At 44.8% G+C, this 27,122-nt stretch overlaps 1 protein-coding gene across 1 annotated transcript; it reads left to right on the top strand.

The window, feature by feature from the left end:
• Window positions 1–10,746: 10,746 nt before the first annotated feature.
• On the top strand, window positions 10,747–13,696 carry LOC133897146 (CBS domain-containing protein CBSX1, chloroplastic-like). The gene is made up of 7 exons (XM_062337748.1): window positions 10,747–10,973; window positions 11,269–11,356; window positions 11,441–11,505; window positions 12,078–12,126; window positions 12,378–12,433; window positions 12,958–13,131; window positions 13,239–13,696. Exons 1-7 carry the CDS (start codon window positions 10,773–10,775, stop codon window positions 13,311–13,313), a joined length of 708 nt encoding a protein of 235 aa, XP_062193732.1. The 5' UTR covers window positions 10,747–10,772; the 3' UTR covers window positions 13,314–13,696.
• The last annotated feature ends 13,426 nt before the right edge of the window (window positions 13,697–27,122 follow it).

The raw sequence follows: 27,122 nt of genomic DNA, 5'->3' as shown, positions 1-27,122 counted from the left end.
GCAAACAGTACAAAGGCCACTACAGAGGAGACAAATCCCGAAAGAGCAAACCAGGGGAGAAAGAGTACAAGGTGGAAAAAAGAAATTATGGCCCGCGGTAGGGCCATAGTCGAACTGCATGACAGGGATGTCCACGAAGCACCCCCGAAGGCCACCTTCGCCTTCTACGGATCCTGGTAGGGGCTGCACATGGAGCGGCGTATGCACTTCATCCATGGCCTACCGCCCCCGAGCTGTCAGAAGACAAAGAAGAAACCGAACGAGCCACCGTTGGGGCCTCCTCTCGCTTCTTCCCGGCCCCTCCCTCGCCGCTGAAGCCTGCTCCTCCTCATCACTCTCCCTCTACAGGAGATCCCAGTCGATCTCCTCATCATCGTCGGAAATATTGATGATCTCAATAGGCATGGTCTCCCGAATCGGGGGTTGGCCAGGGGCGATAGGCAGCTGTCCACCCCACAGGGACGGAAGCTCGACGACCACCAGTGCCACCACCGGTGGTCGAGATAGCCCAGCCCCAGTAGAAGTAGTCGAGATCATCAACATTTCTGAAGAATATGGGGAGGAGGACGATGCCATACTCAAAATCAAGTTGAGCACTCGCTCGTAGGGTGGTGGTAAATCCAAGCAGCCACGTACGCCCAAGAGGAGAAGTGGAACCAACGCGGTGTCGCTCCATGGCATCCCTCATTAATCTCTGGGGGGCTGTGGCCATATCCCGGTTGTTCCAATGACACATGGCAACATCCTACGGCAACACCTCATTTTTCTTGCACGAACGTCCCGTCACGTTAATGACCTAGACTCCTGATGAGGAAACCAAAAAGATTGTGGAGGCTAGCGTCACATCTCATTTTCATCATCCACCACCTCCATTGAAGCCTGTTGTGCCTGAAGATGCCTCAAATTTTTTCATGAAAATGGCCAAAGCTAAATAGACAGGTGTAGCTTCAAGTAAGCCGCCGACTGACTATAAACGCATCAGCAAGAAGCAGGCTAAGAGCAAACTAGGCCCAATCATTAAGAATGCTCCAAGCATTGCAAACTTCCTGGTTGATTTAAGAATAATAGCAGAGGAACTAGCATGGCTTACTATGGAAGTGGATATATCAAAGTTGGATGTTACATGGCCGTTTGAGTTGAGCAAACCTTTGGTCAAATCAGACATGGAAAGAAACCTTACAACTCAAATGCGTCGATTACATTAGTGGTACTTAGAGCAGTCCAGAGAGAGTTTTCAGGCGTTCCCCATAAGATACAGGGATGAGTATTTTCCTCAATGGGGATGGATTCTTCTTGTTGAAATCTTGCACTTGTATGAACTGTACAAGGAAGATGACCTCAATGTGGCTATAGTTAGAGCATGGACTCTGTAAGTGACTTATGCATATAATTCACGTTATATGATCTTGTACCCTGAAATTACATAGCTAACTTATCTCTTTCGTAGAATGGAGATTTAAGCATATGAACAAGTAGGATTCATCGATCCTAGGCTTATGAATAAAAAACTTGTAACGAAGAATCCAGACTTCACCGAGGACTACTTATTGAAGTGTCTACTTCACCACCAATAAAAAAAATTCATACTCTTACCCTACAACTATGAGTACGTGTTTGCACGCCAGAGCGTCCTCATTTTATGGGCAACTCGATTCTAGTACTAATTTGCTATGGTAACATCTTCTGTAGTTTTCATTAGATCCTCTTTGTCATTCACCCAGATTTGAGAAAGATCATTGTCTTGGACTCACAAAAGAGAGATAAGACGACTTACCAACACCTCATCGACATGCTAAACAGGTTAACTCGATCATTCAATCTTCTCGATAATTGCATCTAAGTTTAATTGGTGTTCATATTCACATATAGGGCGTACACAAGATACTGCAAAAAGAGTGCTATCCACTTTCCATTCAAGAAGTAGTACAATGTAAAAACTGACTTTTTGGTACACAACCCATATTCATGTCTTGCATTTCCTACTGAATAAAAATGTTCAATTCATTCCGCTAATGAATTCTTTCCTCTTGAAGTGTATGAGGCAACCACCCGACAACAATTTTTGCGTATTTTATGTTCTTACTTTCATGCACGCATTCAGCCTGGATGGAGACCCTGTTAGGTTCAAGGATCTTGAGGTATGAAATAACATATCGATCCCTTATTTTTAATTTCTACACATGTTTAAAGACTAGTTCTTTCGATTCTTCAAACACAGCGCTCCAAACTACATACAAGTGTGTTACAACCTGCAGAAATACATGTCCTTCAAGAAGAGATGGCCGAGTTCTTCTTGGAACATGTTATCAACCCAAATGACGAGTTTCATGAACCGATCGTGTTGTCCATGCGTGAGAGACCTTCAGATGACATTGTATCTTCTAGTAGAGACTACGCGACAAGGAGGAAGGCTACCAAGGGGCTTGATAACGTATTATATTTTTCCAATTGACACAATATTCGTAAATGATATGAACTGCTATGTATGACACGAAGTTGGTATCGTCGGATGACTCTTCGATAGAATGGCCTTCCAACGATGATGCGAAGGAGGAGCAAAAAGCAGCTTCCCGTAAGCATGCCCAAGAGGAGGAGGATGAGAGGCTGGCCCGTCAGTTGTGCACTGCGGAGGAGCAAGAAGCATCATCCTGTAAGCATGCCCAAGAGGAGGAGGACGAGAGGGTGGTCCATCAGTGTGCTGCAGAGGAGGCCATAGGCTCAAACCGTAGAGGCATTCAGGCATCAGACTTCGATTTCTTTGACACGCCGGCGAGTCTGGAGCATAGGTGACGCTGCGGTTGATCAGGCGTCGCTGGATCCTCCGCTCCACCACCATCGGCCCCTCGGCATCCCTGGACATACACACGCCATCAATCGTCAGTGCAGAGACGCGATCCTTATCGCGAGAGAGGTAGATAGATACTGGATTGGCTCAACTCGACCAACTCTTTAGGGGATGACCTGTGAGAACTATTATGTATATATGTGTGTTTTTTTATGCCTGACTTGTAATATTTGTTCATTACTATATATTAATGAAGGTGCTTTTATTATTGATTTACAATAAATATATGTATCATTATATGCATGTATTGAGAGAGATACGGAGAGATCGAGGAGAGAGAGGGAGTATAGAGAGGACAGAGAGAGGGAGGACCAAGGAGGGAGGAGAGGGAAAACACTACCGGCCGAAGGTTTCAAACGGCAGTGATGTCTTGGGTATCACTACCAGCTAAATCCTTCAGCCGACAGTGATAACTTCCTTCACCGCCGGTCCACCGAGCTAGCAGTGATAGTCCTTAACTATCACTGCATGTTGCACACTGTCGGCTTCAAAACCGGCATTGAAGAGGATTTTGGAGCTGACAATAAAGAGGGTTTCTGTAGTAGTGGCAGATTAATAAACTAAATGAGGTGTATCTCATCTATACCCACTAAACTTCTAAAATAATAGATGCCGCTTCATTTGCCTAGACTCTAGTAGATTTATTTAATCGAGCAAAGAGTCATATAGTATACCTTGGAGTTCATTTTGTTTGTCAGATAGCATTTTTCCAACCAAATCCTATATATGATCAAGCAACTTTTGATCAAAACCAATTGAATTTGTAATATTAAGTGCATTGGAATTACCAGCATTGGCCCATAAGATTCAATATGTTGGTTGTAATATTAAAGCAAAATTCCATTGCATCATTCTCAAATTGATTACCAGTAACTTGGAGACAACTTAGATCAGTATAATAATAAGTTGTCACGATGGCCAAATACACTCAACTAGCAAGGTACATCAAAAAGATGGTTGAAAGGGCTACACTTTCTGATGGATCAGTGCCATTAACAATCTCATCAACAAGAATCGGATAATCTTTTGATAAAACTTCTACAATCTTGCGCAGACATGATATGTGCCCATTGAAGATGGAGACTGTGCTCCAGCAATTTCAATCCAGACAATAGTTTTTGTCAACAAACATATTGTCTCGCAAGTGGATAGAGAAATTCTTATCAAAGATAGAGATTACATGGTGTTCACAATTATCTGCAAGAACCTGATCGAATCATGGAAGCCTAGGCCTTCCTTTGCCGTGAAGACTATAACTATCGTGGTTATGTTCTTTACCAACATGTCCAATGGAATATGAATTTCAATTGCAGTGAAAAATAGGTAATTGTAATTTTCTCGATGAAAAGTTTTGAAGACTTAATGATGGTAAATTTCTTGGTCCTTGAAAACTTCGATGGATTGTTTTGCTTTGTCCATGCTAAACCTACGCCAAATCTTTGTGCTTTTATATTTTTTGCTTCCTCCAGATTGTTTTTCCTTTTCAAACTAATGGGATTTTTATTGTGCTTTAAGTACTGTATGGTAATTTAACATTTATGTTAAGTGTGAAACGTTTGGCATGTTCAAATGGCAAATATTCCATTAGAACAAAGTATTCCAAAGAGAAGGATATACCAATACTAATGCCAAGTGCCACCTTGTTTCCCTTCGGAGGCGTAGTACCATTTCGTAAAATCTAAAACGATGTAAAAGAAACCTTAGGTGATGGTAATATGTTTTCTTTGTAGGACATGTCTTTTCATGATAAATTCCTTATTTGGGTTGTAATTTCGTGAAATTTGTGGTTGTGATATCGGCAATGTGTGCTAGAACATGTGAGTAACACGATGGATGCCGTATTATGTGATGTAAGGTAAGTAAAATTTGCAGTGGTAGTGAGCGAAGCATAGCTCGACTAAGTATGGTCCTTGTGGTACTCGATTTTGTTAGTGGCAAATAAATAATCATCTTAATTTTTTTTTCTTAAAAAGCTACGGAGGATTGTAAATTTCTTGGTCCTTGGAAACTTCAAATGGATTGTTCGGATTTGTCCACGCTGAACCTTCATTAGCTGAATGCTCCAAGTTTGAATTGAATGTAGCAGCAACTTGGGTTGGGAGAATTGAGCCTGAAGCAACAACTGTGGTCATGTTCCTAGAGTTGAAAAGGAAAAATCTCCGGATGCGTCCACGAGAGGATTTTCGTCCGGTAGTGGTAAGTAGCCGCGTGGGGAGGGAGAAACACGACTCGGCCGACGTTGGAACGGAGACATTGGAAGCCGCATCGCGGTTGCTCTGCTGCACCTTTGGACCATCGTTATCCAGAGACTATTGCACGGCAGGCCGGGGCCAACCTCTCGCTTCGGTCACGGCTGGCGCGTTGCGTTTGTCCACGGATCCACCGAGATACAATATCACAGTCATCCATTGCTCTCATGCGATATTTCTCGACCGATGGAGAGTTATTACCAACAGTATATGGGTGCACGTGTATAGGATGTGCTGTCATTTGCACGTACGTTTAGATACTACAGTTTATATCAGTGTTAAGGTTTAAAATAAACTATTATTCTTTTCACTAGTTTTTTAACATGAATATTAACGCAAATAAATTATCATACTAAGCCTAGTGTACGTATGAGTAAGTGAAAATTTCACGTCCAAGGTCCAGGCAAACAGAGGCCGCGGCACTCAGGTACAGGCTATAATTTTGGCTGCAATAGCACAAAGAGAAAAGGTACTGTTCACAACTATTATAACAAAAATTAGTGTTTTTACACTGACAAACGGGTCCAGTTTGTTATTGCCATTAATGGTTTTTTTATGAACTAGTTGAGTGCACGTATGTTGTAATGAAAATAAAATTTGTACAAGATGATATTAAGTATATACATAGATGATTTAGAACTACAAGGCTACCTATAATGCCAAATGACAAATCATAAACTGCAGAATCTTTAAATAGAACACACAAATTATCAGAGCACCATCAGTTTATTTCACCAAATGAAATTCATCAAAAGTGCGACCTTTTTCCATTACATTGTGTAATTTTGTAGGTACAATTGCCATAAGGAGCATCAGCACTCAGAATTGTGCTTCAAAAAGAATTAACCAAGCAAGATCACAGATTCACAGTCATAGATAAGTAACGTGTCTAATCCACAAGTATCCACGTAGACCAACTAATGCATAACCTACATGGATTGTAGAAGGCTAGAGAACCTACATAAGCTTTTACTTTTTTCTGAATTGTGCTCTCTGTCTGTCAGTCTCTCTCTGCCAATTAATTAATTACCAAGCTGTTATAGCGAAAATAGCCCTATTAGATCATGATTGTGATTTTGGTGATTAATGATAACATAGTTATTAGAACTAATATATTTGTCAGGAATATATGTTAGTAGGTCTCATGGATGTAATACATCGAGAAGCCACCGCAGCCGGGATAAAGTTTGATTGAATTGGAAAAAGTCCCAGAGAAATTGTTCTCATCGGAAGGTCCGGTGCTGAAAGAATTGCACTCACCGGAGCATTATGTCTAGAGGCAGTTTGCCTCACCGGATGATCCGGTGATAAAGAGTGTACACGCTGGTGCAATTCTATCAGAAGGAGTCAAAGTGGATTGCACTCACCGGAAGGTCCGACGATCAGAAGAGATGTACACCAGACTAATTCTTGTAGAGAAGAATCCAAGCACAGAAGATCAACGATCTACTCACTGGATAGTCCGGTGATGTACACCGGAGGTTTCAACAGAGCATTTAACAGAAGTGTCATTTTTTAGAGAAATTTGAAGTTACATGCACCGGATTGTCCGGTGATCTAAATGACGCATACATCGGACTATTTAACAGAAGTGTCATTTTTCAGAGAAATTCTTGTCAATGAGATCAATGAGCTAGATTTGACAAAGATTGAAGATACTCAAGTGGTGAGAAGAATACTCCAGACTCTTCTTCCAAAGTACAAGCTAATTATCTCCATCATCTATGACAACTACAACATGAGCAAGATGAATCCAAGCCAATATTTAGGCAAGATCACCGCCCATGAGATGACCATGAATATGGGGGTTGAAGCTTCTACCTTATCCAATGCCAAGAAACTTGCCCTCGTAAGTAAGCAAGCATCATGTTCACACATGAAGGTGAAGATAAGGAGACAAGAGCAAAAGTCAAGCTTAAGTGAAGATGATGAAGATCAAGATGAACAGAGCAAAGAAGAAGATGATCAAAACACCTCAAGTGATGAAGAGATTGATCCCAAGATGGCAAAGCTCATTCTACAAGTGGAGAAGAACATTAAGAGGATCAATGCAAAGATTGATCATCCAATCTTCTTGAAATACTTGGTTAAAACAATTGATCATATCAAGAAAGAAAAGAAGACCAAGAACAAGAGGGAGATAAAAGCAAGAAACAAAGCTTTTGCAAGCATGGAAAGATGGGTGAGTGAAGATGAAGATTCAAGCTCAAGTGGCGAAAGCTTCACTATCCACTCCTCCAAAAGAAGCTCTTTCTCAAAGCCATCATCACGCAAGTCATCATCGCGCAAGTCATCTCACAAATGTCTTATGGCCAAGGTATGAAAAGTGATGTAAGTGATGATGAATCTGATGAGGATTCTCCCTCTTATGATGAACTCTTTCATTTGATCAATGAGCAACAAAGGATCCTTAAGAAACAATCTAAAGATCTTAAGAAATCCAATGCCCTCAATGATATTCATACTACTTTTGTATCTAATTATAAACAATTATTGAGTAAATTCGAATTGCTAAACAAGGAGCATGAAAGACTTAAGGTAAAACTTGAGGGTATTGAATCTCAACCTAAGGTTCCTTTGAAGCAACCTGCCTCTCTCTTTTATAGGAAGTGCATGTTGTTCTGGGGAATCAGTTCAACATTACTTCGCAACTGCTTAATAGTTCATTCGTGAGTCGTGACTGTACACTATACAGTCTAGGACCAATCTGTATGCACAATGCTGGTTATGCATCAAGTAATCCGTAACCCTTTTTGTAACTTGTTAGTGGTAAACAGATACTAACCAAGTCACATACACTAGTACAAATAAAACATCATTCTCCTAGCCATTACACCAATGAGAAGCCATCGCTAAATGAGACTACTCGTGAGTTAGGACTGAATTGAAGCAGCTCCAGTCCAGTCCACAACAAGATAGTTATTCCAACCGCCGAAATCACACTGAGTATAGCCAAGACTATAACGAGACACACAGCAAAGTACCCTGAAACAAGGAGTGCCTTGAGCGTTCAATTCGTCAAGTCAAGATTCTTAATTCTCGCCCCCCATGCCTACAACTTTACCAAAGATTAATTGGCTAATCCTCCCACCAAGAAAACGGTGAAGGGAGAAACAAGTAACCTCACACCTCCGAACCCCCATCCGACGCTGAACCCGCAGCCGACGTCGAATCCTGCACCAAATCAAACAGAATGAACGAAGAATAATCACACAGCCATAGCAAGATGCAAGCTTTAAAACTCAAGAAAACGCCAAGATCTGATCTTGACGCGCTGGGGCCGGAGAATGGAGGCGGGCGAGGTGCTCACCGAGCCCAATCCTGGGGCCGGTGAAGGTGCTGACATCCTCGGTTCCTCCCTGCCACGGCCCCCACCCTCCACCACCTCCTCGAGCAACGATGCCTCCTGCTACGAGATCCCCGTCGCAGCTCCAGGCTTCGCCACAGCCTTCTTTGCCTCCTGGAGCTGTTGCTAGTGCGGGGGCGGGTTGGCCCGATCTATGTCCTCGGGGGGGGGGGGGGAGCCGGAGGGTGGGGGAGCGGGTTGGCAGGGCTGGCGGCGGCGGGGTGGGGGCACCCCTAGGGCAACGATTTCGGAAGGGAAGGGCGTGCACAAGAGATGAGGATGGGGGCGGTTTTTGGAATGAGGAGTGGAATGAGATCGTTTCGCGGGAGCCCATTTGTCGGTGCGCGCGGAGAAACCTGGAAAGGAACGCGATGAGGCGGAACAAGACGATTTAGGTGCGTGAGGGTGGTATGTCATGCGAGTGTGCACATGCGTCAGTAATAAAGAAAAAAGGAGATATGCCTGAATTGCATCAAAACCAGTGTTGCACCAGTAGTGGTTCGAGGGTGCATATTGAGTGAAAACATCCTTCCCTCACACACATATAAATATTGTCATTGAAAGCACTTACGTGTATGTAAATTATGACACTAGAATTTGACATTGTTGAATGAAATTGTACACTCAAATCTCTACCATAGTACTAAGAACTAAGAGGTAGTTCCCTGATTCAAACAGATAAACGTATGTCACCAAACAAATATTTTTTAAAAATAATATTAAAATAATGAAAATTTGCAAAAATAATATCTATTTTTGGAAATAGTATTAAAATAATGATTTTTTATTTTCGCAAAAATAATTATTTGTTAGGAGGTAAAATTATGAAGAGTGAAATGATGGTTGCATGCACTAACAAACAAATAGTAGCATGTAAATAACATCAAAGTACCAAGGGGTAAAAGGTCTAAATAAAGTCATCAATCGTAGCAATGCAATTAACATAAACATAGTACGAACTACAAGGTCTAAACACAATACTCAAGTGTAGCAATACAAATAGTAAATCAAGGGCCATATCATTATCTAGCCCTCTCGCTAGGCCCTCCTCTACCACGAAGATGGATCTTGTTTGTCAGATAGGACAAGAGGTCTAGTAGGTTCCTAAGGCGAGGTATAGCCACCGAGGTGGATGTATCATCCTATATATGCTGTGTAGGATGTAGGGTCTAAGGAAATTGAGAGAAGCCCTGAGTGACGTGAGGTTCCTTGAACCAGTTGTTCAGATTGTGCCCATAGGTCCTCGATGAAAGAGAAGCAGCAAGCACGAAGGCCCAGAGTCACACTGTGAAGCTACCATTATAAACGAATTTTTTAATAGCAATAAACATGAATAGAAGAAAATAAATTGTTGTAAAACGAAATAATATAATGCTAAGGGTCTTATCCACCCTAGTGTGGACACGAAAGTGAGTCCATGCTATAGCACATTCGACGACGTGTCCTCCATGTCCTCTTGCCTGGGGGAGGGGATTGGCACAATATGTGGCAGTGGAGACCTCCTTCTAGATGTCTCTGCCACGTCGTCACATCTAGGGCGGCATGAAACACAACATATGGCATTGTGACAATGCTGTGCAAGGTGATGTAGACCATTGATAAGCTTTGCCGGTCAACTCTCGGAGGATCGCACTTCACCCAATCTACGAGGGCAAGGAGGTCGTCTCCCACCTCCTTGCAGATGTCCGTCTGTAGGCAAGGTAAAGTTTAAAGTAATTGAATAATTTGCAATTGATGAAAAGATGTAAGACGTACTAACTAACTCATTGTATGCAATAGGAGGGCGCATTGCGAACGTGTCGTTGACGCTGGCCTGGTGGGGAAGCACACCTTGCTGCTCCGGGAAGCACCTCCACCGAGTGACCCCCTGGAACCAACGGAGAGAGACCAGGTTTGTGGAGTGATCGTAAGGGCGTAAAACCTCGTAGGCGCACATCACATTGGGAAAAAGGGCCTATAGCCTCATATACGTGTCTGATAGGCTGTTGCCGCAGTAATAAACGTAGTAAATACGATGGCCCACACCTATTGACACACGAAATGTCGATATATCCCTATCGGCATTTCGCCTGCCAATAGATACTCGAAATGCTGAGAGGGTACTACTTCTACAATTTTCCAAAAATAGATAATATTTTTTGCAATTTTCTATTATTTTAAAAAATCAAACAAATACTACCGGAGATTGGCACGTGCAAAAAGTCGGCTGAGATGAAAATAGTTGGGAGATCGGGGGCCAAAGAAAAAGTAGGCGGAGCGAGGAGAGAATTAAGATCCCCTACGCTTCCTTCCGCACCCGCTCGCGCGGTATAAAATCCAACCCAAGCCGTCCATGATTGTTCCAATCCCACCCAATCCGATGGAGGCAACGCTGCTGCTCTCCGCCGACGCCACCCTCGCCCGCCGCGGATGCTGCCCCTCTCCGGTCGCGCGCCCCGGGCGGGCTCTGCCGGGCCGCCGGGCCGCGTCCTGCAGGTCCGTCCGCGCGCACGCTGCGTCTGCGTCTGCGCCCGCGGCGGGAGGCGTCACCGGGGTGAGCACACCTCTCGATTCCAATTCCCCTTTCCCCTTTATCCACCCTGACGTCCGTGGGCTTCCCTCTCCCTTAATTGCTTTCCTAAACAAAAATGATACCATTTTGGCCATTTTTAGTAGAGTAGCACATTGCCTGCCTTTCAAAACTGAAAGCCACGTCCACCTGTAAAGAAAAACAGAGTTTCCTTCATCTAGTGCTGGCCTTCAATCTGAGGCTCTTCTTTTCAACAACAACAACAAAATATTTCCGGCATCAAACAATTGCTGATGTGATCTGCATCCTGCTTGTCCAGCAAAACAACGGAGTGTACACTGTTGGCGACTTCATGACGAAAAGGGAAAATCTCCATGTCGTAAAACCTACAACCTCCGTTGACGAAGGTACCCTTCCTCCCAGTGTGATGTGCGCTCTGCGTGCTTACTAATTTCCCAAGCCGCTCAGTTTCTTTTTTGGTTTCTGCGCAGCGCTCGAGCTGCTGGTGCAGCACAGGATCTCTGGTTTTCCTGTTATTGACGACGACTGGAAGTTGGTTCGTGAAACCCCTCCAAGTGTCTTATTTTCTCTACGCAATTTGCAGAACATGCTTATGCTCAAAAGCAAGGGCAAAAGGTTCCTTTCAAGGAAAAGAGAAAAATGCATGTGGAATTATGAATGCATAGTTTGCTTTGCTTCCCTAGATGGTACTCCTAAGTCTACTATTTTAGAATAAATTTTCTTTGTAACATGGATGTTACTTGCCGTAGCATGACAGAAGTATGTTCTTATTTGAAAAACTTGCTTCGGAACTTTCTTAGGATCCACTTTTCCAGCATCTGTACATGTTAAGCTTGGCATTCTTTTAACAATTCTACAAGAAGGGTTTACAAAGATTTGAATGGTCATATTCGGTGTGGTGACACTTCAGAAAATGGTTTCCTTGTCACATGAATGAGCTTTTTGTTGGTCTTTTGATCTTATGTGTCCTGTTTTGTCCTAGGAAATGTAAAACATTTGGACTGCCAACTTGGCCATACTTTGTTGTCGGCTATTTATAAGTTAGCTTGGCTGTGATCACAGTGTTTATCTATGATGCAATCATATTTCCAATATTTTCACTGGCAGGTTGGCGTTGTTTCGGATTATGATCTATTAGCATTGGACTCAATGCCAGGTATTTATTTCTTACTGGAACATACAAAGAACTCATATTACACCGTTTGTTCAGCACAGATCAAGTGTTATTCATGCTATCAATTATACAGCGATGAGCTACCTTGTACTTGTTGTCTGTAGTATATTTTGTGTAGCACTTTAATCTGTACAGAAATTTCATATCTTTCCCGTTACCTTTCATATTATCCAACTATCCATAGTTTCTGGTACTATTGCATTGTCAGTTGTTATATTCATCTCATGCTTCAGGTGGATTGGCTGATACAAATACAAGCATGTTTCCTGATGTTGATAGCACCTGGAAGGTATCTTTCATTCTTTTGTAAATCCTGGAATACCTATTTAATTATTAATGTTGCCTGTTTCTACTATCTTTTCTTTTTTCTTAAAAAATATCGTCTTTTTTGTATCTGCCTTATTTTGTTGATCTTTTTACTGCCATCTGTTGAGATGAAATGTTCTTGTTTGCAATGAACACAATTTCTCTGTATGGAAATTTTGTACGTTGAGAATAAATGTTTCAACCACATAACACCGTCATGTTCTAGAAAATTGTTGTGTCCTGCAGTGCAGTTCGAACCACATTTCTTATACTTTAGAAATACTCTAGTAGTTGTTTAAACAATATATTTTTGGAGAAGGTAGAAGGCTTTTTTGAGGATCAACCAACTAATGTAGATGGGATCAATAACTTTATGGCGATACCATGCTCCAATGTTTCTACTGTCAGATTGTTTATGTATTTTGCATTCACTGTACTTTTTATGAATGATTTTACTGTCATATCTTCATGACAAGACATATTTGACTCATTATCACTGCTCTACAGACATTCCGTGAGATACAAAGACTATTAAGCAAAACTAATGGCAAAGTCATTGGTGATGTGATGACTTCTTCACCTCTTGTGGTGCGTGAAAATACTAATCTCGATGCTGCTACAAGGTTGCTACTTGAAACAAAATACCGCAGATTACCTATAGTTGATAGCATGGGAAAACTAGTGAGTGGATCAATCCTTTCTTCCACTTTCATTTCATTTGCTAGCTCAATACCCTTAACATTTGTGTGTGTGTGTGTGGAAACATAATGAAATTTCCATTTCTGAAGGTTGGGATGATAACAAGGGGAAACATCGTCAGAGCTGCCCTCAAAATAAAGAAGAAAGCTGAAGAAGGTGCTTGAACCGGATAGCATAGATTATTCTTTATAAACCCACGATTTGCAGTTGAACCTGCAGGAATTTGGCTTTCAACTCATTGAAACATTGATTGGTGAACTTCGTCACTACTGTATACACTGAGAATGAAACTGCAAATTCTCCCTGGAGAATAATAGATGGATATGGTGTTGTCTACAGCTTAATATAAGTTGCAAAGAGCTGTGATATAGTTTCATGCAAGGACTATTACAATTCATTTGAGGAACCGTACTTGGTTCCCTCTCAATATTAGGTAGTACTAGTGTAGTAGTAGTGTGTAGATGTTCCACTGTTTTTTAAGGTCTTGTATTCATGAACATTTCACATTGATTAAGTGAAATTTAGAGCTTGTGATATGTTGAAAACATTGGATTGGGGTAACAACATTCCAAATTTTATTATGATTTCACAGTATCCTTGTTCAGAAAATTGTTTCATCCAACAGCCGATCAGCCTGGAACATTGACTAACTCGTGACTCCACCTTGAGGTGGGAGATGATGGGTTTCTTAGGCACGCACTCTAGATACCACCAAGTGCAAATGACAAGGGAAGACAAGGCCAGGACTAGCTTCATCGTCCCATTTGGCATCTACTGCTTCGTTAGGATGTCTTTTGGCATTGGGGTCTATGCAATGCTGGAACCACTTGCACTTGGTGTGCAAAGTCCTTGGCGCCCATATGAGGTGCAACATCCAAGCTTACATTGATGACATAGTGGTCAAGAACATCCTCGAGGGAGGCCATGTGGTGTACCTGCAAGAGACCTTCAACGGCCTTCATGCTGCAAACTCAAATTGCCATGATTTTGACTCTAATGCAACAACTTTTCTCGGAGGCAATAGGTTGTTCAAATGCCACGCCGTGTTTGAGGAACTGAAGCGGTACCTTGTGAAGTTGCCAGGGCTTGCCAGTCCTTGGCTGGGCTCAGAACTCTCGGCCCTGCTAGAGCCCGTCTGGTCCATTCCTAAGATTTCGGGGGCAAAAAGAGGCCCCTTATGCTTTGGTAGGGCTTTGGGTTATTGCCCTTGTGGAATGGCCCTATGCGCTTGAATTCAAGACGGGTGTATTTAGTTCTTTAGATGAAGTTTTATAGAGTTGTATCATATAAGTAGATAGAAGAGAATCATATTTGTTGAAGAGAATAGTGTTTGGTTAGTTGTATATGAGCTAAGCTTTTGTTTGTTTTATTAAATTTGATATTGCATAAGCGGATACAAGAGTTGGGATTGTGACTAATTACTCGTGTGAAGATTTTTTGATACTAAAAAGTGGGCCTACCTACATGAGCGTATTCAGAGCCTACATCTACCGAGTTAGGCTATGGAGTGAAACTCGAATCAAGCTTTACTCCCAGGCTAGGATGATATTGTATGTTTGCATCCGCTGGGTAAACTATAACAATGGATATAGATAACCAAACAGACTTCTTTTCAAAATTCTACGGATTCCCCGGATTAGGATAGAAAAGATACGAAAAACCACACACCCGACAATGAACAACAGGTGGCGTTGCTGCTCGGCCAAGTGGATGGTGATGTTGTTTTCACCACTTGTACAAATACAATAGCAAGATTAATCTTTCTCCTCGGCCAAGTGGATGGTGATGTTTGTTTTTACCATTTGTACAAATACAATAGCAACTTTAATCTACACGTACGCTAGAGTGGATGTGGATGAGTCAAATTAAGGGACACAACTAATCTATGATATTATTTGCTCGGCTATCGAAGAGCCTCCGGGTCTATCGTCACTATCCTGGGTTTGAAGGTTCTATCTTGGCTTCCGGATGTTGATAGCAAAACGGAAAGATGAAACCCGGCCCACTTTTACACACAGATGACGAGCAAGAAGGGAAAAAAAGTATGTATAGTCATGGATGTAACTACGTAGCATCTAGGCTTCTAGAAAAGTGGTAATTGTTTCAATAATTAATGACAACGTATCATTGTGACTAATAAATTTGTTTTGAAGGTTATCAAAAATTTTAGTTCACAATAACGATTGGATATTCTTAGTCCCTAAGACGATTATGTGGACGATCAAAGGAGATGTATATTGAGATTAAGAATCTTCTAGTTCCGAATGTCACAAAGGAGAGAAAAGACATTTAGAGTAGTATATATTTCTTTCTTAGTCTTTTTGACCGTACTATAAAGAAGGCTAAGAGTAGTAGCTTGATCTAGATGAGTCTAGACTTGGTTTGATGCATATTTATAAATCTCTAGCGCTAGGTAGCTCATAGAAGTCCATTGTTGAGATATCGTGAAGTTAGAGCTCAATAAAAATTGAACTAGACGAGCTCAGTAAAGTTAGCCTCACCGGATAGTCCGATGATGTGACTTTAGTTCTCACCGAAGCATTTCTCTTGGTTTAGACAGAAAATAAATGAGTAGACCGGATAATCCAGTGGTTAACTTCCAGGTATCACCGAAACCCTTTCTTGGTAACATGTGTCCTAAAATTTTTGAAGTGGTGCACCGGATGGTCCGGTGTTACGCCGTGAGGGCACCAGAGCTTTTTCAGCAGAAGCAATCTTTCCAAGTGAAATTGAAGTTGAACTCATTGGATTATCCAATGATGGAAAGATGGGAGCACCAGAGTATTTCTTGTAGACACTCACCGGATGGTCCAGTGAAGAAAAGAGGAATCACTGGACTAATTTTTGCCGGGAAGATTTCAACAGGTAGTTTGGCTTGGTTCTTCTGATCGGATGGTCCGATGATAAACTAAGTCACACCGGATGAATCCACCGAATCATTTTTCAGCAGTAACGACTAATGACAGCTAGCACAGTAGGTGTCGGTGACATAGGAACCGGGGGTCCCCGAGTCCCGAGGCCAGAACAGCAGAGTGCCACGTGGCACCCTCCCTCGAGGGTTATCTCCCTGAGGTCTGAGAAGACCAAGTTCGGAGAGAGGGTGCTCGGGGCCATGAACAGTGGTCTCTGAGTACCCGAGTTCCCCGAAGACCCAAGAAGGCCGAGTTCCGGGAGAGGGTGCTCGGGGTCATGAACAGGGGCCCCCGAGCACCCAAGTTCCCCGATGACAAAAGAAATCAGTTCTGGGAGAGAGTGCTTGGGGCCGCGAACAATGGCCCCTGAGCACTCAAGTTACCCGAGGACCCGAGAAGTCAAGTTCCGGGAGAGAGTGCTCGGGGCCATGAACAGTGTCCCCGAGCACTCGGTTCCCCGAGGACCAAAAGAGGGCATATCCGAGAGAGAGTGCTCGGGGCTGTGAACAGTAGTCCCCGAGCACTCACAGTTCCCCGAGGGTCTGAGAAGTCCTTCGCCGGTGGTCCCCACAGAGGCTCAGCGGTGAGGTGTCAACTGGTGAGAGGCCCGATGCTGCATTTAAGAGGGCGCGTGGCCTGTCACTTCCAACCACTCCCCCCACGCCTACTGTCAGTCCCTGCCATGGGGACACTTAATGCACGGGCCCCATCGCGTGTCATCCGGCGTGCCTCGGGATAACATATCAGAGCTCGAGGCACACCGCATGCCGCCCTGCTGTGTAAGGTCTGCTCTGATCGGGCAGGCACGCAGGGCTGCTCGGTGGCTGCCCGTGGACCCTCCCCGCAGCACTCGCCGAAAAGGAGAATGATGACAAATAAGACCGGATGGGGGTGCATTTTCAACCCTACCCGTCACCTCGCGCAGCAGGCCATGATGGTTACTTTCCATTTATGGTGCCTTGGAACTCGCACCATCCTTTCTGGGCACGCTACCGCCCCGACGGGTATATAAGTGGGGCGAGCTCCCCGGAGAAGAGGACCGAGACACGGAACACATCGTACAAGTCTCGAAGAACACAAAACACAGAAGACAGAGGGTCGGATCAACCGAAGAACAAGGAGCACAAAGCTCTAGACTTAGACACACATTCGTGTAACACAGCAGATCCTCAGAGAGACATTCTCAGAGCATTTATAGCATACACACAAGAGTAGGGTGTTACGCTCAGTGCGGCCCGAACCTGTCTAAAAATCCCCTGAGCATTTACTCCTTTCTGCATCCGATCATTCCACCCCACCTGCATCTCATTTACTCCCATTTATTTCATCTACGAAGCGGGTTCAGAATCATCCCCCGGACGAATCTCAAAGGGGGTCCCTCCGAATCCCCGCTTGAGGAGTCCACCCTCCGACAGCTGAGATCCACGAGGGCGAGTGTGGTGGCCATGCATCTTTTTGCACACTGGTCGGAAAGGCCTTTCGGCAAGGTTTCTACTGGCCTACAACTCTCCAGGACGCTTCCGAGTTGGTTCGGTGCTGTAGGGCGTGCCAGTTCCATGCAAAGCAGATTCACCAGCCAGCTCAGGCCCTCCATACCATCCCCCTGTCATGGTTCTTCGCGGTTTGGGGGCTGGACATCCTGGGTCCATTCCACCGAGCAATAGGGGGCTATGAGTACCTCTACGTTGGCATCGACAAGTTCACCAAGTGGCCGGAGGCGGTCCCAGTTATCAAGGTTACCAAGAACACGGTGCTTTAATTGATCCGCGGTATCACAAGTCGCTTCAGCGTCCCGAACAGAATCATCACCCACAATGGCACCGAATTCACAAGTGCCCTGTTCAGGGACTACTGCGAGGATCTCGGCATCAAGCTCTGCTTCGCCTCTGTTGCTCATCCTCGGAGCAATGGGCAGGTCGAGTGCGCAAATGCTGAGATACTGAAGGGACCCAAAACCCGGACCTACGACGTGCTCGCAAAACACGGGAAAGGGTGGATCGTCGAGCTGCCTGCTGTGTTATGGGCCAACCGGACCACTCCAAGCCGCGCCACCGGGGAGACTCCTTTCTTCCTCGTGTACGGCGCTTAAGTGGTCCTCCCCTCCGAGCTCACTCTTGGCTCCCCTCGGGTGAATGCCCACTCCGAAGGTGAACAGGAACGGCGAAGACGTGACGACGTCGAGTACTTGGAGGAGCGCCAGCAACGTGCCACCGTCCGAGCAGCCAGATACCAGCAGAGCCTGCGGCGTTATCATCAGCGTCACATCCGGGCCCGGTCACTCGAGGTTGGGGATCTAATTCTCCAACGCGCTCAATCGCGTGAAGGAAAGAATAAACTGTCCCCTATGTGGGAAGGCCCCTTTACCGTGATCGGTGTCCCGCGACAAGGCTCGTTTCGGCTGGCTGTGGAGGATGGGCAGCCGCTCCCAAACGCGTGGAACATCGACCATCTGTGCAAATTCTATCCCTAGGCAGACATGTTTGTGCTCGGGCCAACCAGGCCGGGGGTCCCCCCCCCTGCCCAAGTTGGCCGGGGGCTGCCACCAACCATGTAAGTTACCACTTCTATACAAAATTGTCAATAAACTCTCTTATTTCGAGTTCTTTCTCTGGAATCCATATGTTTAATCTGTTTGGTGAGATGCTCAATTGTGCGAGAAAAAACGCTCTCTCATTTTTTCCGTTGATAAAAACGAATCCCAGTCGGTATGCGCGCAGGCAGTTGCTGCCAACTTAAGTCTGTTGTGGTAGGCTGTGGTGTCCGGTTGTATGGCAGTGCCCCGAGCACCACCGAGCCTCTAGGGTTCTCGGGTAATCCTACCGCTTGAGCAAATAGTGGTCGGGACCGCCTAGACCCCAGGGGTGGGCTGTCGGTGCTCGGTCTGGCCAGTCCTACCCTGGGCGCCACCGAACCATTGTGATGAGGACATCATTCCCTCGGATACATACAATGATCCTCCATTGAACTTTAAAGGTCCAATCACAAGGGCTCGCGCACGACAATTAAATTTAGAGGTGAGCTCGTTCCTAAGCAACTCTTTATATAATTTTGAGAATAGATTACTACCTAATGATTATGTGTTGCTTAGGAATCATAGAGAGGACAAGGAGACACATAGAAGAAGGCTTGGAGGCGTGGAGGAGCAGCTAGGACGTCCAACAACAGCAGGAGGTCCAGTCCAACTCGAGTCCGAATCAGCCTCGACCTCCAGGACCAGTGAGCAGTAAAACGGACGCCCAGGACGCATCCGGACTCCGTTTTCGACGATTCACATATGGTTGGAAAGATAATTTCATAAGGAAACCAATGGCGTTGGTTTGACGTCCAAATTCCTTCTGAGTCAACGGGAAACGTCGAAACAAGTCAGCGTCCAGAATCTGTCCCGGTGCTGCGTCACCGTTTTTGGTCCGTTGGGCCATGTATCGTGTTGGAGTCCATTAGGGACGCGTCCAGGGGTCCTTGGCCGACCCTAATCCTTTATATACAGTAGCCACCGCCCTAATTAGGCTTGGGTTTTGCTTAGATTATTCTGTCAAGAACAGTTTCGCCGTTTCGTCGGTTTGTGAGACCCCAACTCGTGAGATTAATCATTCATCTGCAATTTGGTTGCATTCTTCCTTGTTCTTGCTTGTGTTCTTCGATTCGCAGGCAAGGATTTTAGCCTTCTTGGTGAGGTCAACCGTGCAACGCCGGTTGATAACCAGAGGAGACGTGGTGCTGCGATTGCGGGGTTTCGGATCGTGTTGTTCGGAAGCCGGATCGACTTGTGTCTCGTTTCCACCAAATCGAGAGTTACCAGAACCTTTCGGAAGATCGGAAACCCTTGTTCATATTAAGTGGTATTCAGAGCTTCAGGTATACCGTCAGGTTCATATCTACCCTTAGTTTCGAGTGTTTTCGCCTTCGTTCCATAGTCCACTGCCATATCGTTTTTTTTTCCTGTCCTACAACCCTTCCGCGCCTTTAGCTTTTGCATATTTCAGTTTCAGAGTTCGTCGTGTTGAGTTTGTGTCCTGGTCAAGTTCTTGTTGCTGGTTAGGTCGTGTTAGAGTCCAGTTCGTGTGTTTTTCCCCACCGTTTCCATCAAACCCTAGCCTCCGTCGCATATTTTCCCCACTTTCTTCTCGTTTTGTCCTCTAATTCGGAGTCGTTTCTTAAATCGGGCATAACTTTCGCGTACGAACTCCGTTTTCAGAAAAGTCACAGAGTTTTTCGCATCGAAACGGCGTTTCGGATCCGTTCGTCCCCGCTTTGCCCAGTTCGGCGAAATCAGAATTCCCGAATTCACCTCCGAAGTTTGAGTTTTCAATTTCCAAATATTTTTCTCATTTTCCGGCTGAACTTCAGCAAATTCTACAGGCCACGTCTTTCACTTGTTTAAGCTCAAATTTTCTGTGGTTCCCTCTTGTGTGCTCCTAAGTGATAAAAAAATATCAAAAAAATAAAAAGAAAAAGTCGAATTTTCCCAAAAAAACAACGACAGCCCAAAAAAATAGAAAAAAGTAAAGAGGGACGTACGTGGAACAAGTTTGTGATCAGTGATGGATTTGTGTTTAGAGCTAACCGTCTATGCATTCCAGTTGGTTTCGTTAGTCTTTTGTTGTTGCAGGAAGCACATGGAGGAGGATTGATGGGACATTTTGGTGCTAAGAAGACGGAGGATATGTTGGCCACACATTTCTTTTGGCCAAAGATGAGGAGAGATGTTGAGCGGTTCGTGGCACGCTGTTCCACATGTCAAAAGGCTAAGTCTCGCTTGAATCCACATGGTTTTTATATGCCTCTTCCTGTTCCTTCTATTCCTTGGGCAGATATTTCGATGGACTTTGTTTTGGGATTGCCTAGGACTAAGAGGGGGAGGGATAGTATTTTTGTTGTTGTGGATCGTTTTTCTAAGATGGTACATTTTATACCTTGTCATAAAAGTGATGATGCCGTTTATATTGCTGACCTCTTTTTCAAAGAGATTGTTCGCTTGCATGGTATGCCTTCTACTATTGTTTCAGATCGTGACGCTAAATTTTTGAGTCACTTTTGGTGCACTCTATAGAATAAGTTGGGTACAAAACTATTATTTTCTACTACTTGCCACCCACAAACTAATGGCCAAACGGAGGTAGTGAACCGCACTTTGGGTACCATGTTGAGAGCTATTTTGAAGAAAAATTTAAAGATGTGGGAAGAATGTTTGCCCCACGTGGAGTTTGCTTATAATCGGGCAACACATTCTACCACCAAGGTAAGTCCTTTTCAGGTAGTGTATGGTTTTACCCCTCGCGCTCCTATTGATCTTTTGCCTTTACCTACCACTGAAAGAACACATAGTGATGCTAGTGCACGTGCTGATTTTATTCATAAGTTGCATGAAACAACTAAAATAAATATCGAAAAGATGAATGAAAAGTATAGAATTGCTGGTAGTGAAGGTAGGAAAGAAGTCAAACTTGAACCGGGTGATTTAGTGTGGTTACATTTAAGAAAAGATAGGTTTCCAGAGCTGCGTAAGTCTAAATTAATGCCAAGAGCTACTGGTCCTTATAAGATAATTGAGAAAATAAATGATAATGCATATAAACTTGAGTTGCCACCAGAGTTCGGGGTTAGTCCTTCTTTTAACATTGCAGATTTGAAACCTTACTTGGGAGCCGATGATGAGCTTGAGTCGAGGACGACTCCAATTCAAGTGGGGGAGGATGATGAGGACATCACTCCCTCGGATACATACAATGATCCTCCATTGAACTTTCAAGGTCCAATCACAAGGGCTCGCGCACGATAATTAAATTTAGAGGTGAGCTCGTTCCTAAGCAACTCTTTATATAATTTTGAGAATAGATTACTACCTAATGATTATGTGTTGCTTAGGAATCATAGAGAGGACAAGGAGACACATAGAGGAAGGCTTGGAGGCGTGGAGGAGCAGCTAGGACGTCCAACAACAGCAGGAGGTCCAGTCCAACTCGAGTCCGAATCAGCCTCGACCTCCAGGACCAGCGAGCAGTAAAACGGACGCCCAGGACGCATCCGGACTCCGTTTTCGACGATTCACATATGGTTGGAAAGATAATTTCATAAGGAAACCAATGACGTTGGTTTGACGTCCAAATTCCTTCTGAGTCAACGGAAAACGTCGAAACAAGTCAGCATCCAGAATCTGTCCCGGTGCTGCGTCACCGTTTTTGGTCCGTTGGGCCATGTATCGTGTTGGAGTCCATTAGGGACGCGTCCAGGGGTCCTTGGCCAACCCTAATCCTTTATATACAGTAGCCACCGCCCTAATTAGGCTTGGGTTTTGCTTATATTATTCTGTCAAGAACAGTTTCGCCGTTTCGTCGGTTTGTGAGACCCCAACTTGTGAGATTAATCATTCATCTGCAATTTGGTTGCATTCTTCCTTGTTCTTGCTTGTGTTCTTCGATTCGCAGGCAAGGATTTTAGCCTTCTTGGCGAGGTCAACCGTGCAACGCCGGTTGATAACCAGAGGAGACGTGGTGCTGCGATTGCGGGGTTTCGGATCGTGTTGTTCGGAAGCCGGATCGACTTGTGTCTCGTTTCCACCAAATCGAGAGTTACCAGAACCTTTCGGAAGATCGGGAACCCTTGTTCATATTACATTGGACCTCTTGGTTATACCTTTGTTTGTACACTTCGCCGGTCTGGGTATTCGAGAGGTCTTAGGTCAAAAATGAGAGCAGTCTATAATGAGTACCGCACTAACAGAGCGCACCAAATAAAGAGTCTTTCCCTTTTTTCTTAAAGCTTACAGATCAATGATCAAGAATAAAGCAGCCCGACCACGAGGACCTCAGTGCCCAGGGCGCTGCTCGAGCCTACGGGGTCCTCGGGTAATCCTACCACTCGAGCATGAGTGGTCGGGACGCCTAGCCCATGGCTCTCTCACCTTCTTTCCAGTGCTCGGGCACTCCATACGAGGGAACCAAGTTCCCGGGTACCCCGAGCTCCGGGCGCGTACACCTCCTGGATCGGTCGGATGAAAGGCTGGCAGCTGTCCGGTGAGTGACTAAAGTCCTATGAATTTCCATTCGTACTTACGCAATAAACTATTGTTCCCGAGTTATCCTCGGGACCCTCGCATTCTAATCTGTTCGGCGAGATGGTCTCCTCGCGCACAAAACCATGCCCACGTGATCGCTTTTTCCGGAACGACAGAAACAGATAGTAGTCAGGTGTACCGTACAGACGGCGATGGCTGACCGAAGTCCTTTATGGTGGCCATGGTGTTCGGCTGGCTTGGCAGTACCCCGGGCACTACCGAGTCTCTGGGGTTCTCGGGTAATCCTACCACTTGAGCAAAGAGTTGTCGGGACCACCTAGACCCCAGGGGCGGGCTGTCGGTGCTTGATCTGGTCAGTCCTACTCCGGACACCACCAAGCCGTGGGGACTCTTGGTCGCATTTCCGCCTGCACGTGTCTCCGATCTGCTTGTTTGAGATGTCGTAGAGTGGAAAAGTATTCACTGGTCGTGGCATGCTCCGTGCTGGTTGGACTTATCTCCTGAGCAAGGAAGTTTGTGCCTTTGTCTCTTGACTTAGTAGCTGCGGACTCGCGAGGGCTCGGGGGCTGGACGCTCGGGTGGTCCCACTACTCGTGCGATGAGTGGTCGGGGTGACTTTACTCTCGGGAAGGAAGGCCGGGCTTGGTCCGGCTAAGTACTTCTCGGGACATCAAGCGAAAAGCAAAAAGCATAAAGACAAGCACAGTGGAGTTTCGATCCTGAAGAAAGGCTTCTATTATATTTCAAAAAGAACCATTTTGGAGGGGATCACTCCCATATTTACAACATTCAAAAAATAAAAATCTAAGCTAATCAGCAGGCTCCGACGGGGACTAGGACACGTCGCTGCTGCTGCCGCTGATCGGTTCCGGCGGCGGCTCCCGCGTAAAGCACACCGCCACCTCAGCGGCGATGTCCCGAACAGCTTCCCGGGCGGCCACTTCCTCGGCCTCGACCACTCCCTACGGGACCGGCTCCAACGAGAAGGCAGGGTCTCGGCCACCGCCTGGGCGAGAGCACTCCCCTCCCGGGACGCCAACTCTTGCACAGCCCTCGGGAGAGCCTTGAGGCGCCGGGCGATCTCTTCAAAGCCGAGGGCGAGGTGGCCGATTCTCTCTTTGTCCAGCCCCTGCTTGCCCACGTTGACGCGCCTGAGCCCGGCTACCACAACACCATGGTACAGTTTTAACGTCAGACATCAGTCGCTAAAATTTGATGATCATCGATAAGCTGTTGGTCGGGAAAACAAAGCGGCGAATGGACGGTTGGCAATTATGTTTTCATCAACAAAATATCGGTCGGCAAATGTCTGACATTCAGTGTCAAACTATTAGTCGGACATTGCTCAGATGTAGACTATCCATCGGTCAGAAAAAATGTGTCAGTCGCCAAATCTAAGCCATCTGCGCGCGAGAGGCAAAATCTTTAGGCGCGCACCAAAACAGAAGACTCACACCGGCCGCCAAAAATTTCCCCATTCCTAATTCCCCATTCCCCGGCTGGCTCCCCACCAAAATCAGCCGGCCCTCCCACCGCGCCAGCCAACAGCCCGCCGCCACCGCGCGCACGGGTTAGCCGCCGCCTCGCTCCCCAGCCAGGACGCCGACGCCGTGCATGCGCATCACAGTTAGCACCCTTGCGAGACCACGAGCTTCCGCGCGTCACCAGCACGCCACCGCATGCCCTACCAGCCACCGCCTTGCTTCCCGGTCAGGGTGCTGACGCCGCATCAGGCCTTGCTCCCCGCGTGAGCAGCAGCCTGCCGCTGCCTCGTTTCCTGGCCAGGGCCAACGCCGCATCCGTCTTCACTCCCTGCCGTTGCCCAGCATTCTGCCGCCTCCACGTGAATCGACTGTTGGTACAGAAGGTAATCATCATCGGTGCTGAGCAGAAGGATTGGATGTTTCTAGCCTTAATCGGATAGGGTTAGGTCTGTGTGTGCTCTGATTGATTAGTGGTGGATTTGGTTCGGTGGATTAGTAAAGATGCTGTTTTTCCATCATTTGTTGGTGTGATTTGAGCAGATTTGAGCAGCTTTGAGCAGTTCTGATTGATCAGTGGTGGATTTTGTTTTGTGGAAGTTGAGTTGTTATAATTATTGTTCCGGTTTAGCTTTTCTGACTATTGCTTTGTCAAGAAAATGAGATAGTATAAGTATCTAGCAGAAATGTGAAGTACCATTTGAGCAATTGGTGGTAGCATATGTCAGCTTAGGTATATTCAGCTGGGTTTAATTATAGTTTAGGCTCTGGTATATTCAGCTGTGCCAATAGGAAGTAACAAAATGGAAGATAATAGTTTTAATTACTCTGGGTTTTTTTTACTATGAGTGAATGTATGAATCAGTTGGCACTTTGTTTGAAGAGAATCAGTACTGATTTGGCATCAATCTTTCATTTTTTGCCATCAATCTCATATGCTTATTGTTATTTTCATTAAGATGATGTGTTGTTTTCAGATTGGAGAAATCTTTGGTAGCCTCAAGCAGATGGTTCTTAGCATTGCCTAATTCGCTAAAGGCTTGGTCCTGATCGAGGGCTGGCAGATTTATTAGGTAATTTCTGAAACTAATTATTTGGAGCCGGTGAATATCTGTATTTTATCCAAATTAAGAACGGGATAATTGGCTTGTGATCTTGAACTCTTATTTTTTTGATTGGCAGTATAGACTACGATTATTTGCAGAACCAATATATGTTTACAGGATGTTTGCTTATTTGATTTTTAAAGCTACTTGATATTTAAGAGAGGTGCAACATGGATAAAACATGGATGGATCTTGAGGATAGGTACAATAATTTTTGTTGAAAGCTACTAAAAGTACTATTTGTAGTCAACATGATGTTAATAAAAAATTGCTTGTAGGCACACGAAGGGCTATTTACAAGGGGTGAATTGTTTCCTATCTTATGCATTTCGAAACTCAGCGATAGGAAACAAAATATTGTGCCCCTGCAGGAAGTGTGTTAATTCTTTCTGGAGAGAGGGAAGTGAAGTACGTGAACATTTGATATGTGATGGAATTCTAAAGGGGTATAAAATATGGAACTTACATGGAGAAGCTAGCTCCTCTTCTGTCCACCATGGTAACTTTGATAGTGCAGAGTTTAGGGAGGACTCTAATGAAGAAGATGATATTTCTGATTTCCTTCGAGACTTAGCATGTGGTCTAGATGATAGAGGGGACTTGGAAGACAATGATTCATTTCAGCAGCCTAGTAAGGAACTAATGGCCATTCAGAAGTTCGTAGAGGATAATAGTCACGAGTTGTACCCTGGTTGCCAAAAATACTCCAAGCTGCGTTTTCTAGTTAGATTACTTCATATCAAACTCCTTGGAGGATGGACTGATAGAAGTTTTGACTTGCTTCTAGATCTACTTAATGATGCATTCCCTCAAGGTTCTGCACTACCTAAAACCTTCCATGAAGCAAAGAAATTAGTGAAATCCATAGGACTTGGGTATGTTAGTATTCATGCATGTGAAAATGATTGCGTTCTCTTTTGGAAGGAGCACGCTGATTATAATTCATGTCCAACATGTAAGACTTCACGATGGAAATCAGAAAAGAAGTCTCTAGATGGGAAACGGGTATATAAGGTTCCTAAGAAAGTTCTTCGCTATTTTCCAGTAAGAAAAGGCTCCAAAGGTTGTTTGTATGCTCTAAAACTGCAAGTCTTACAAGATGGCATGATAAAGGGCGGACAAAAGATGGTTTGCTCAGGCATCCTGCAGATTCTCCTTTATGGAAAGATTTTGACCATAAATATCCGGAGTTTGCTGTAGATAGACGCAATATTCGACTTGCTTTTGCCACAGATGGTTTTAATCCATTCAGGCCTATGAATGTTAGCTATAGTGTTTGGCCTGGTATTTTGATCCCTTATAACTTTCCACCTTTTATGTGTATGAAGCAACCAAATTTCATCCTCTCTTTGTTAATTCCTGGTCGACGTGCTCCTGGCAGTGATATGGATGTCTATTTTAAACCACTTGTTGATGATATGTTAGATATGTTTGTTAATGGGGTCAGAACTTATGATGC

The sequence above is a fragment of the Phragmites australis genome, chromosome 17 (assembly GCF_958298935.1).
Source record: "Phragmites australis chromosome 17, lpPhrAust1.1, whole genome shotgun sequence".
NCBI lineage: Eukaryota > Viridiplantae > Streptophyta > Magnoliopsida > Poales > Poaceae > Phragmites > Phragmites australis.
This window is presented reverse-complemented; position numbering and strand designations above follow the sequence as displayed.

Excerpts from the sequence above, each read along its gene's own strand:
- LOC133897146 (XM_062337748.1), top strand. The coding sequence starts at position 10,773 with ATGATTGTTCCAATCCCACCCAATCCGATGGAGGCAACGCTGCTGCTC. Across the intron at positions 12,127-12,377 it reads AGCATTGGACTCAATGCCAG|GTGGATTGGCTGATACAAAT; the intron begins GTATTTATTTCT and ends CTCATGCTTCAG. Across the intron at positions 12,434-12,957 it reads ATGTTGATAGCACCTGGAAG|ACATTCCGTGAGATACAAAG; the intron begins GTATCTTTCATT and ends ACTGCTCTACAG.